The sequence below is a fragment of the Oncorhynchus keta genome, chromosome 8 (genome assembly GCF_023373465.1).
Source record: "Oncorhynchus keta strain PuntledgeMale-10-30-2019 chromosome 8, Oket_V2, whole genome shotgun sequence".
Classification (NCBI taxonomy): Eukaryota; Metazoa; Chordata; class Actinopteri; order Salmoniformes; family Salmonidae; genus Oncorhynchus; species Oncorhynchus keta.
In genome coordinates, this window is record NC_068428.1 from 14,099,360 (window position 1) to 14,111,951 (window position 12,592).

Consider the following 12,592-nt stretch of genomic DNA (forward strand, 5'->3'; position numbering starts at 1 on the left):
CACATTTCAATTTTGACCCATTCAATTACTGGGAATTTATACATATTGAGTGTACGACTCTCTTTGTTTTTCTAGTTTATTCACCATTAGTCAGCACGTCTACACTAAATAATTTTCTCTGGGTGTGCGCCAGCTCACGCTTTTTATTACACACCATTATCTGAAACACGACCAAAACAAACTGCAAAAGCATCAGACAAGTTTGTAGAGCCACAAGCTTGATGCAGTCATTGTGTGCTACGAATATGGGACCAAATACTACATTTTTGACAAAATGTAACAGACTATAAATAAATTTGACCTAATACTTATGACACCTTCAAATTCAAGGTACCACATATGTAGGATATTTTGCTACAGCAGGAAAAAGATTCAGCAGCAACAAGAAATGTGGATTATAATAAATGGACACTTTTGTATGGGCTGATATTTTATTTGCCATAACAAAACATCTAAGTGGAAATTAGAAACTTTAGAAGCCTTTTTAAAACTCAAATACACTACAATTTTGCATTTCCTTCTATGCAGGAACATTCTCAGCAAAAAAGTGTGATCAAATTAAGAACGTACTCTGTAGATACATAAAGTGCATTAATTTCTAAACAGTAAAACAGATATGTAAAAAAAAATACCCTAAAATAAAATGTGACAATCTGAACTGTCACTTCATATGAAATATTTGATCTGAAATGTTGGAGTATAGAGCTAAATTCAACTGGATTGTACTTTTTTAAACCTACACACCTGTGTCTGATATTGTTGTATAAAGGACTGAGAGCAAGGCACATATGTGTCACACTTCTTTGTCAGTATTAGATTTGGCCATATTTATTCTGAAAACAATTGCATTATTGAAGAGTCAGGTTGAAATATTTGACCAGAAATGATCATTCTAAACGCCCTCCTGAACCAACTGTAGAAGAATGCATACACCATGGGATTAATTGTTGAATTCAAATAGCCAATCCATACAAATGTTACAAACAAAACGGGTGGGGTAGAGTAACTTATAAAAGGATCAATGCAGTTGATGACAAAAAAGGGTGTCCAGAATGATAGAAATACCCCCATAATGATAGCAAGTGTTTTGGTGGCCTTCCTCTGTGATTTGCCTACTGAGTTCTGATTGGTTGTACCCTGAATTGAGCGTGCCTGTCTCTGTGCTATAAGGAAAATCTTTAGGTAGATGCTAAGCATCCCTACTCCTGGGATGTAGAATGAGAGAATCAAAGATGCAGTACTCGATGCTTTGTTTTGAAAGAAAATACATTCTCCCTCACAGGCAACATTATAGTTATAGTTATTATAGTAAAAATCCTCCATGCCCCAAGTACTGAGCTCCAAAAATATCATACCAAACACTACTATAGCAGAACCAGTCCAGATGACCAGCATCATAATCAGAACAACATGAACAGTTATTTTAGTTCTATAAAGGAGAGGGCGACACACTGCATAATACCGATCAATAGAAATAAAACACAAGTTAAGAATGGATGCAGTGCACAACATGACATCAGTGCTGGTGTAGATTTTACAGAATAAATCTCCAAAATACCAGCAGCTTTCCAGTGAATATACCATGCTGGGAGGCATCACTAAAACCCCCAAGAGCAAGTCTGACACAGCCAGAGAGAGAATGAGGTAGTTGGTTGGGGTGTGGAGCTGTTTGAAGTGAATGATGGGGATGATTACAAGAAGGTTGCCACACACTGTGAGAACAGACATTGAGCCAAGTAAGAGATAAAATAATACTCGTATTGTTGGAGGAAAGATTGATCTTTTGCAAGACCCATTCAACGATTCAAAACATAGAAATATATTCTCAACAATATCAGCCTTGCTGAGACTGATTCCTCGTTCCATGGTCGTGTTTGAAAGAATCTGAAAAAAATGTAATAAAATGATTGTCACATTAGTTAGTAATATACATTTTTAACAATTACATTTTGGAAATTACATTATGCATGGTTTAATACAAAAAAATGCTGTATTCTTCACCACAGTATACTGTCACTTAGTAAAATCTATTAAATTACTGTTGCTTATTCATTGGAAATATTTTCACAAACACCCAAAGGGACATGCTTTTTCCATTTCAAAAGGTGTGACATTCAATGTAAATGTTTCCAATTCAGCAAATATGATTTGTTTTCATGGTGTTTCATCATAGCTTACCTCTCAGCCATGCAGATGATGCATCACATGTGAATCCATTTTCTCTGGTCACAATGTGATACAAAAATCTGAACTTGAATCTCATGCTTTTGTACCTATAGTCTATTAACATAATGGTGATTACAATATCCTTTTGACCAATCAGACATTTCTACATTCAACTCTACAGGGCACTCAAACTGATGATGTCATATGGTTGTCATCACTCCCCTCAACACCATTATGGATAATTGTAAAACCTTGACAAGTATATCATGCCATTTTATAATGGACTCAAATTCAGATTTTGAAGTCAAACATTTTTACACAAAAAGAAAGTCAAATATAGAGAGCAGTAGAATATGCAAAATATGTTTCTTAGTTTACTGGGGGAGGTCGGGTAATGTAATTATGTGTACAAGCACTTATCACCACATCTGTCATTTTAGTCCCGTCTGAATCTGCCATGCTAGATGTTTTTACATGGCAAGAGAGTAAACATTCCAGACAGAATAACCTACTGGTTTTTTTTTTGGGGGGACTCAAGGTCCTCTGATAATACTAGTCCCGTGCAAATCGACATCCCGTGTTTTGAGAGAAATGTTTGTGGTTTTAGCAAGAAAACATGAACTGATTCGATAAATTGAACGAAGTACTGCGCATAAGATATATGAAGGGCCTACATGTATCAACTTGCACAGTGAATGCTTCTGTTCATGTTTTGTGCATGTGAATTGAATATTGACAAATGCATCAATAAAACACATTTCCCCTATTTAATGCAAAAATAAAATATGCTAACGATAATGATCACACTTCCTCAAATCAGATATTATGGCGACACTATACCAAAGATTGTTTCGAAACGTGGGAGCCAAACTCAAGTTATCATTGTTGCCCTGTTGTCGCCTAGCCCCAGAGCCGCCACCGCGGACAGACACCCACCCAGACCCTCCCCTATAGGTTTAGGTGTTTCTGTGTTTGGCCTGGTATGGTTCTCAATTAGAGGCAGCTGTTTATCGTTGACCCTGATTGAGAACCATATTTAGGTAGCCTGGTTTCACTTTTGAGTTGTGGGTGATTATTTTCTGTGTTAGTGTTTGTTACCACATGGGACCGTTTCGTTGGTTTCACTTTGTTATTTTGTATTTTTGTAGTGTTCAGTTTGTCTTATTAAAATGGACACTTACCACGCTGCAAATTGGTCCGATCTCTCTTTCTCCTCATCAGAGGAAGACGACGAACGTTACAGAAATAAATAAAAGCAGAAATAAGTAATTCTCTCTACTATTATTCCTACATTTCACATTCTTAAAATGAAGTGGTGATCCTAACTGACCAAAGACAGGGAGTTTTTACCACGATTAAATGTTAGGAATTGTAAAAAACTGAGTTTAAATGTATTTGGCTAAGGTGTATGTAAACTTCCGACTTCCACTGTATACAAAAGTATGTGGACACCCCTTCAAATTAGTGGATTCGGCTATTTCAACAACACACGTTGCTGACAGGTGTATTAAATTGAGCACACCGCCATGCAATCTACATAGACAAACATTGGCAGTAGAATGGCCTTATTGAAAAACTCAGTGACTTTCAACTTGGCACTGTCATAGGATGCCACCTTTCCAATAATGATTGCTTGTTATAGCATCAATTCTTAGTTTCACAGTGTTCTCTGACTAAGGTATTAATGTGAGTTTCTGTGCCTCTGCCTCCACAACACAGACACCAGAGAAGAAGTAGATACTTCTCAAATAATGACATGCCTCCTTTGTGTAATACAGTCCATTTGGTGAGCCAGCAGCAGTGCCATTTGTTGATGTATAAGTGCCGTTAGTATTTCATGAGATATTGTCAAGATGGTCAACTAATGATGTTAAATCTACATCAAGATATAACAGAGAGAACATGCTGCCGACAAACAGGGCCCAGTAGATGACTATTTTGATGTTCCTCTTCATCCAGATGTAGGGTGCTCACTGGGCAGGGACGATCCGGGTGAAGAAGATCAAATTCAGACAAGTCGAGATTGACATGTTGGTGGGTGATGAGTTCACCATTATCAGAACACCAGCAAAGCAGAGCTCTGAATGTTCATTTGATGAAGAATCAGCACAAGTATTCCTTTGCAATTAGTGAGACCAGAAAAACTGTGTTGTAGGAAATCAAGGCTCCTTGGAGTATATTCAAAGGCCGTTTGAGAGGGATTCAAATGTCTCCTTACAGCACTATTGAGAACGGCTCAACTAAAACAAGAATTCTGAAAGGATCTTGTATAACTCCGAGGTTTTGCTTTTGTATATCTACTGTAGGTGGGACAGTATACAGGCCTTTATATTGGTATGTGAACCTCATCACGCTCTTATGAACATACTGCAGAGTTATATATCGTGTGTTCTGCACATGTTATTTTTGTGCTCTTGAATACAAATGAATGTGAACAAATGAAAACGTATCAGTACTGAATCACCTGGAATGAGTTATCCATCTTGTTAATCTTTTTCTCTGCAAAACTGACAGGCGCTCAACTGAAGAAGATGGTTTGTCTGTCTGTATTTATTTGGACAGTGAAGCTACATTTAAAAAAAAACATTTCGCTCTATACTACATCATTTTGGAATTAAGATACATTGTTTCATCTGAGGTTACAGTACAGAATGTGTTAATATAAATGAGTGATGTGGTGTGGAGTCAGGCGCAGAAACCAAAGGATTGAGGAAAAACACGCTTTAATGTCCCGGAAACATAACATGAACAAAAGTAGGAAAACAAATGAACAGAAATGTAAACGGACAGCGTGAAACCCAAATGCAAACAAAAATACACTCAAACAACAAAACAGACGAACAAGCCCGCACGAAACAGAAGCGGGCTGAACAAACTATATATAACCCTACCCTAACAACCAAACAAGAAACAGGTGCAACCAATTAGACAGAACTAAAGGAACACAGAACAACGGATCGGCGATAGCTAGTAGACCGGCGACGACGACCGCCGAGCGCCACCCGAACAAGAAGGGGAGTCACCTTCGGTAATATTCGTGACAGAATGTCACCATTTATTTGAGGGTATTTTTTTATACACATCTGTTTTACCATTTTGGTCCCATATTTTGGTCCCATATTCCTAGCATGCAATCACGACGACGAGACGGCCTACAGGGAGGAGGTGAGGGCCCTCGGAGTGTGGTGTCAGGAAAATAACCTCACACTCAACGTCAACAAAACTAAGGAGATGATTGTGGACTTCAGGAAACAGCAGAGGGAACACCCCCCTATCCACATTGATGGAACAGTAGTGGAGAGGGTAGTAAGTTTTAAGTTCCTCCAAACTGAATTGGTCCACCCACACAGACAGCATCGTGAAGAAGGCGCAGCAGGGCCTCTTCAACCTCAGGAGGCTGAAGAAATTCGGCTTGTCACCAAAAGCACTCACAAACTTCTACAGATGCACAATCGAGACCATCCTGTCGGGCTGTATCACCGCCTGGTACGGCAACTGCTCCGCCCACAACTGTAAGGCTCTCCAGAGGGTAGTGAGGTCTGCACAATGCATCACCGGGGGCAAACTACCTGCCCTCCAGGACACCTACACCACCCGATGTCACAGGAAGGCCATAAAGATCATCAAGGACATCAACCACCCGAGCCACTGCCTGTTTACCCCGCTATCATCCAGAAGGCGAGGTCAGTACAGGTGCATCAAAGCTGGGACCGAGAGACTGAAAAACAGCTTCTATCTCAAGGCCATCAGACTGTTAAACAGCCACCACTAACATTGAGTGGCTGCTGCCAACACACTGACTCAACTCCAGCCACTTTAATAATGGGAATTGATGGGAAATGATGTAAAATATATCACTAGCCACTTTAAACAATGCTACCTAATAAAATGTTTACATACCCTACATTATTCATCTCATATGTATATGTATATACTGTACTCTATCATCTACTGCATCTTTATGTAATACATGTATCACTAGCCACTTTAACTTTGCCACTTTGTTTACATACTCATCTCATATGTATATACTGCACTCAATACCATCTACTGTATCTTGCCTATGCCGCTCTGTACCGTCACCCATTCATATATCTTTATGTACATATTCTTTATCCCCTTACACTTGTGTCTATAAGGTAGTAGTTTTGAAATTGTTAGCTAGATTTCTTGTTGGTTATTACTGCATTGTCGGAACTAGAAGCACAAGCATTTCGCTACACTCGCATTAACATCTGCTAACCATGTGTATGTGACAAATACAATTTGATTTGATTTGATACTTCAAGCTTGTGGCTCTAGAAACTTGTTGGCTGCATTTGCAGTTTGTTTTGGTTGTTTGATTGTGTTTTGCCCCAATATGAACTGAATGATGAATATCAGGAATGAATTTTGTATAACGATGAGTGAGAACATTAGAGTAACTAAGATCATAACCCCCCAAAACATGCTATCCTCCCCTTTTTTATTGGTAATTGTGAGAGGTAAGTGTGTTTTGGGGTTATGATCTTTGAGAATCTGTGACTTTCTCTCTCATCGTTATTCACGATTCATTCATTATTATCTGTAATCATGATAACAACCACATTAATGTAGAAGTGTTCAGAAACAGGACTATTTCTAGCTTTTTTGGGCCCCTACGCATTTCCTGGTTGCCAAAATTCTAATAGTTCACCTAATTTCAGTTTATGGGGCAAAACAAGCAGTGAAATATATTTTCCATAACCAAAAATATTGTATTTTCAGCTGTTTGAAGCTGGTGTACAAAACCAAAAGGAAAAGAAGCAAAAACAAAACTTAAAGGGAAGCAGCGAAGTAGCGTGCACAGAACAGATGTACTGCTTCGTAGACTTGCTTTCAATGTGAAAGACAGATCTATAAATCACATTTCTATGTGAATTTCGTAGGGTCGCCTCAAAAAGTTACATATTGTAGCTTTAAATTAGTGTATTTTTGTACAAAAATAATACAAGAAGATTTTAGTTGAAACATGGATAATTGGTGGAGTACTGTGGATACTACTAAACCTTGTAAATCTCCAAGGCCCATGTTGCCCAGGGTTAAGAACGTGCATTGTAGATTCATATTATTACCTTGTATTGTACTATACCCTCTAAATATTATTATTCCAATCTGTTGTTTTTTAATATTCCTTTAAAAATGAAAAATTAACGGGACCGCGTTGATAACGCCTGCCCTAGAGATCTGGATTGCGTGACCGGTCAGTCATTTTGCCATGATTACTTCAATGTTTAGATAGCTGGGTAGACTACCTTACCTAAGGGGGGCCCCTAACCGACGGCTTGTCTCTTATTCCTAGAAACGGCACTGTTCAGAAACTATTCTATTCTTATTTACGATAAAAGTGACTCCAAAATGACACACAACATTATTTACCATTCGTTTCTATTGGGCAACACATTTCAATTTTGACCCATTCAATTACTGGGAATTTATACATATTGAGTGTACGACTCTCTTTGTTTTTCTAGTTTATTCACCATTAGTCAGCACGTCTACACTAAATAATTTTCTCTGGGTGTGCGCCAGCTCACGCTTTTTATTACACACCATTATCTGAAACACGACCAAAACAAACTGCAAAAGCATCAGACAAGTTTGTAGAGCCACAAGCTTGATGCAGTCATTGTGTGCTACGAATATGGGACCAAATACTACATTTTTGACAAAATGTAACAGACTATAAATAAATTTGACCTAATACTTATGACACCTTCAAATTCAAGGGACCACAGATGTAGGATATTTTGCTACAGCAGGAAAAAGATTCAGCAGCAACAAGAAATGTGGATTATAATAAATGGACACTTTTGTATGGGCTGATATTTTATTTGCCATAACAAAAAATCTAAGTGGAAATTAGAAACTTTAGAAGCCTTTTTAAAACTCAAATACACTACAATTTTGCATTTCCTTCTATGCAGGAACATTCTCAGCAAAAAAGTGTGATCAAATTAAGAACGTACTCTGTAGATACCTAAAGTGCATTAATTTCTAAACAGTAAAACAGATATGTAAAAAAAAATACCCTAAAATAAAATGTGACAATCTGAACTGTCACTTCATATGAAATATTTGATCTGAAATGTTGGAGTATAGAGCTAAATTCAACTGGATTGTACTTTTTTAAACCTACACACCTGTGTCTGATATTGTTGAATAAAGGACTGAGAGCAAGGCACATATGTGTCACACTTCTTTGTCAGTATTAGATTTGGCCATATTTATTCTGAAAACAATTGCATTATTGAAGAGTCAGGTTGAAATATTTGACCAGAAATGATCATTCTAAACGCCTTCCTGAACCAACTGTAGAAGAATGCATACACCATGGGATTAATAGCTGAATTCAAATAGCCAATCCATACAAATGTTACAAACAAAACGGGTGGTGTAGAGTAACTAATAAAAGGATCAATGCAGTTGACGACAAAAAAGGGTGTCCAGAATGATAGAAATACCCCCATAATGACAGCAAGTGTTTTGGTGGCCTTCCTCTGTGATTTGCCTACTGAGTTCTGATTGGTTGTACCCTGAATTGAGCGTGCCTGTCTCTGTGCTATAAGGAAAATCTTTAGGTAGATGCTAAGCATCCCTACTCCTGGGATGTAGAATGAGATCACCGAAGACACAGTACTCGACACTTTGTTTTGAAACAAAATACATTCTCCCTCACAGGCAACATTATTATAGTAAAAATCCTCCATGCCCCAAATATTGATCCCCAGAAATATCATACAAAACCCTACTACGGCAGAAACCGTCCAGATGACCAGCATCATAATCAGAACTACATGAACAGTTATTTTAGTTCTATAAAGGAGAGGGCGACACACTGCATAATACCGATCAATAGAAATAAAACACAAGTTAAGAATGGATGCAGTGCACAACATGACATCAGTGCTGGTGTAGATTTTACAGAATAAATCTCCAAAATACCAGCAGCTTTCCAGTGAATGTACCATGCTGGGAGGCATCACTAAAACCCCCAAGAGGAGGTCTGACACAGCCAGAGAGAGGATGAGGTAGTTGGTTGGGGTGTGGAGCTGTTTGAAGTGAATGATGGGGATGATTACAAGAAGGTTGCCACACACTGTGAGAACAGACATTGAGCCAAGTAAGAGATAAAGTAATACTCGTATTGTTGGAGGAAAGATTGATCTTATGCAAGACCCATTCACCGATTCAAAACATAGAAATATATTCTCAACAATATCAGCCTTGCTGAGACTGATTCCTGGTTCCATTGTCATTTTTTAAAGAATCTGAAAAAAATGTAATAAAATGATGATCACATTAGTTAGTAATATACATTTTAAGCAATTACATTTTGGAAATTACATTATGCATGGTTTAATACAAAAAAATGAAATGCTGTATTCTTCACCACAGTATACTGTCACTTAGTAAAATCTATTAAATTACTGTTGCTTATTCATTGGAAATATTTTCACAAACACCCAAAGGGACATGCTTTTTCCATTTCAAAAGGTGTGACATTCAATGTAAATGTTTCCAATTCAGCAAATATGATTTGTTTTCATGGTGCTTCATCATAGCTTACCTCTCAGCCATGCAGATGATGCATCACATGTGAATCCCTTTTCTCTGGTCACAATGTGATACAAAAATCTGAACTTGAATCTCATGCTTTTGTACCTATAGTCTATTAACATAATGGTGATTACAATATCCTTTTGACCAATCAGACATTTCTACATTCAACTCTACAGGGCACTCAAACTGATGATGTCATATGGTTGTCATCACTCCCCTCAACACCATTGTGGATAATTGTAAAACCTTGACAAGTATCATGCCATTTTATAATGGACTCAAATTCAGAATTTTAAGTCAAACATTGTTACACAAAAATAAAGTCAAATATAGAGAGCAGTAGAATATGCAAAATATATTTCTTAAATGCTTCTATTCAGTTTACTGGGGGAGGTCGGGTAATGTAATTATGTACACAAGCACTTATCACCACATCTGTAATTTTAGTCCCGTCTGAATCTGCAATGCTAGAAGTTTTTACATGGTAGTAAACATTCCAGACAGAATAACCTACTGTTTTTTGGGGGGAGAAACTCCAAGGTCCTCTGATAATACTAGTCCCGTGCAAATCGACATCCCTGTGTTTTGAGAGAAATGTTTGTGGTTTTAGCAAGAAAACATGAACTGATTCGATAAATTGAACGAAGTACTGCGCATAAGATATATGAAGGGCCTACATGTATCAACTTGCACAGTGAATGCTTCTGTTCATGTTTTGTGCATGTGAATTGACAAATGCATCAGTAAAACATACTTCCCCTATCTAATGCGACCCTTGCTTTTAATAGATTGCAAAGCAGCATACAACTGACCTAAACGACCGGCCTATTGTTTTGTTCTGATGTTTTGTTCCAGTTTGGATTCCAGTAAGTGTAGCTGCTGCCTTTGCATACTTAAAGGCCGTGTTTCCACTTTAGCGGAGACTGCACTCACGGTAAACGCTGCATATGTCGGCTCAATCACCTTTACATATCAGCAATACTATTTGGCCCAAACATAGACGTCTATGATTGGTTCAGATTTTGGTCCGGTACAAATCAGACCAAATCTAAACCGATCATAGGTCCTCTAAATTTGAATGAATTGGTGCCGATAGTGAAAGGCTGATTGAGGACATTTTTGCTGAAGAATGTGTTTATTTTCTATAATTGTATTTTGCTTTTAGTGTATTGATATTGATGTGTATGTTGATGTGCACAGTGCCTTCAGAAAGTATCCAGACCACTTGACTTGTTCCACAATTTGTTAAGTTACAGCCTTATTCTGAAACAATTATCCATCTACACAAAATACCCCATAATGACAAAGCGAAGACACGTTTTTTCATTTTTTTCTAAAATTCTGAAAACCTATTTACATAAGCATTCAGACCCTTTGTTATGAGACTCGAAATTGAGCTCAAGAGCATCCTGTTTCCATTGATCACCCTTGTTTCTACAACTTGATTGGAGCCCATCTGTGGTCAATTCAATTGACTGGGCATTATTTGGAAAGCCACACAACAGTCTATATAAAGTCCCACAGTTGACAGTGCATGTCAGAGCAAAAACCAAGCCATGAGGTCGAAGGAATTGTCCGTAGTGCTCAGAGACAGGATTGTGTCGAGGCACAGATCTGGGGAAGGGAACCAAAAAAATTATCCAGCATTGAAGTTCCCCAAGAACACAGTGGCCTCCATCATTCCTAAATTAAAGAAGTTTGGAGCAACCAGACTAGAGCTGGCCACCCGGCCAAACTGAGCAATCGGGGGAGAAGGGCCTTGGTCAGGGAGGTGACCAAGATCTCAATGGTCACTCTGACAAAGCTCCAGAGTTCCTCTGTGAACATGGTAGAACCTCGCCATCCCCAAGCGGTCGATCAGTTCGTCCGCCCGGGGCATGGGGTAGGCATCGAACTTACTGACCTCATTCAGGAGGGGAAATGTGAAGCCCCAAGAAGAAGAAAAAATGGCCGGTCCCCCGAACCAAGAGGCAGGTGAAGTCATTCCTGGGGTTAGCAGGATACTACAGTCAGTTTGTACCTAACGTTGCTGCAATAGCTTCTCCCCTCGCAGACTTAACGAAAGCATCACTACCCCAGACGGTGCGATGGACGGAGCACACAGAGGCGGCATCTCAGGCCCTGAAGGATGCTCTATGTTCGCACCCGGTACTCGTCACCCCGGACTTCTCAAAAATTCTCCTGGTCCAGACAGACGCATCTGACACAGGGGTAGGGTCCGTTTTGTCCCAAGAGCAGGAAGGCGAGGAGCACCCAATCATGTTTGTCAGTAGGAAGCTCCTCCGGATGTAGAAGAAGTACTCAATTGTTGAGGAGTGCCTCGCCGTGCAGTGGGTACTGGACACCCTCAAGTATTACCTCCTCGGAAGTTCGCCCTGATCACTGACCATGCCCTTGTGTGGATGGCAAGAGGTAAGGACACAAATGACTGTGTTACCCGCTGGTTCCTGGCCTTACAACGATTCTCTCTCTCTCTGTCATCCACAGGTCGGGGGCCTAGCACGGCAATGCGGATGCCCTCTCCAGGATGGATGCAAACCTAGCCCTGAGCATGCCTCCCTACCAGTCAGGGCTAAGGGGGGTATATCCCAGCAGGTCTACCCGAGGAGGTCTACCCCAGGGGATGGTAATAGAGGGAGGTACGTGATGCGACATTGGCTCCCTCTGCTGGGAGTACGTGAGCTGGGCACCCTGACACGGATAGCTCCAAGTGGAGGAAATATAAAAGGAGCACTGTGGCACACCGCGCGAGAGAACTGGGAGAGACATACACAGAGCAGAAGCGGAGAAGGACTGAGCCAAACCTATGTGATTTTCTTTATGTTTATTCTATGTCCTAGTAAAG

General features: G+C 39.4%; 2 protein-coding genes across 3 annotated transcripts; both read right to left on the bottom strand.

The window, feature by feature from the left end:
- Positions 1-427: 427 nt before the first annotated feature.
- On the bottom strand, positions 428-9,794 carry LOC127931342 (trace amine-associated receptor 1-like). Of its 2 annotated transcripts, none has more exons than XM_052523506.1 (2): positions 9,755-9,794; positions 428-1,884 (listed from the first exon to the last, which is right to left on the bottom strand). In XM_052523506.1, the coding sequence occupies exon 2, from the start codon at positions 1,864-1,866 to the stop codon at positions 829-831; it is 1,038 nt and encodes a 345-aa protein (XP_052379466.1). In that variant the 5' UTR covers positions 1,867-1,884; positions 9,755-9,794; the 3' UTR covers positions 428-828. The 2 variants fall into 2 exon arrangements, with proteins under 2 accessions (XP_052379466.1, XP_052379465.1); XM_052523505.1 differs by lacking the exon at positions 9,755-9,794 and adding an exon at positions 2,179-2,217.
- LOC118387184 (trace amine-associated receptor 1-like) lies at positions 7,649-9,448 on the bottom strand. Its single transcript, XM_052523507.1, has one exon. The coding sequence runs from the start codon at positions 9,441-9,443 to the stop codon at positions 8,412-8,414; it is 1,032 nt and encodes a 343-aa protein (XP_052379467.1). The 5' UTR covers positions 9,444-9,448; the 3' UTR covers positions 7,649-8,411.
- Positions 9,795-12,592: the final 2,798 nt, after the last annotated feature.

Excerpts from the sequence above, each read along its gene's own strand:
- LOC118387184 (XM_052523507.1), bottom strand. The coding sequence starts at position 9,443 with ATGACAATGGAACCAGGAATCAGTCTCAGCAAGGCTGATATTGTTGAG.
- LOC127931342 (XM_052523506.1), bottom strand. The coding sequence starts at position 1,866 with ATGGAACGAGGAATCAGTCTCAGCAAGGCTGATATTGTTGAGAATATA.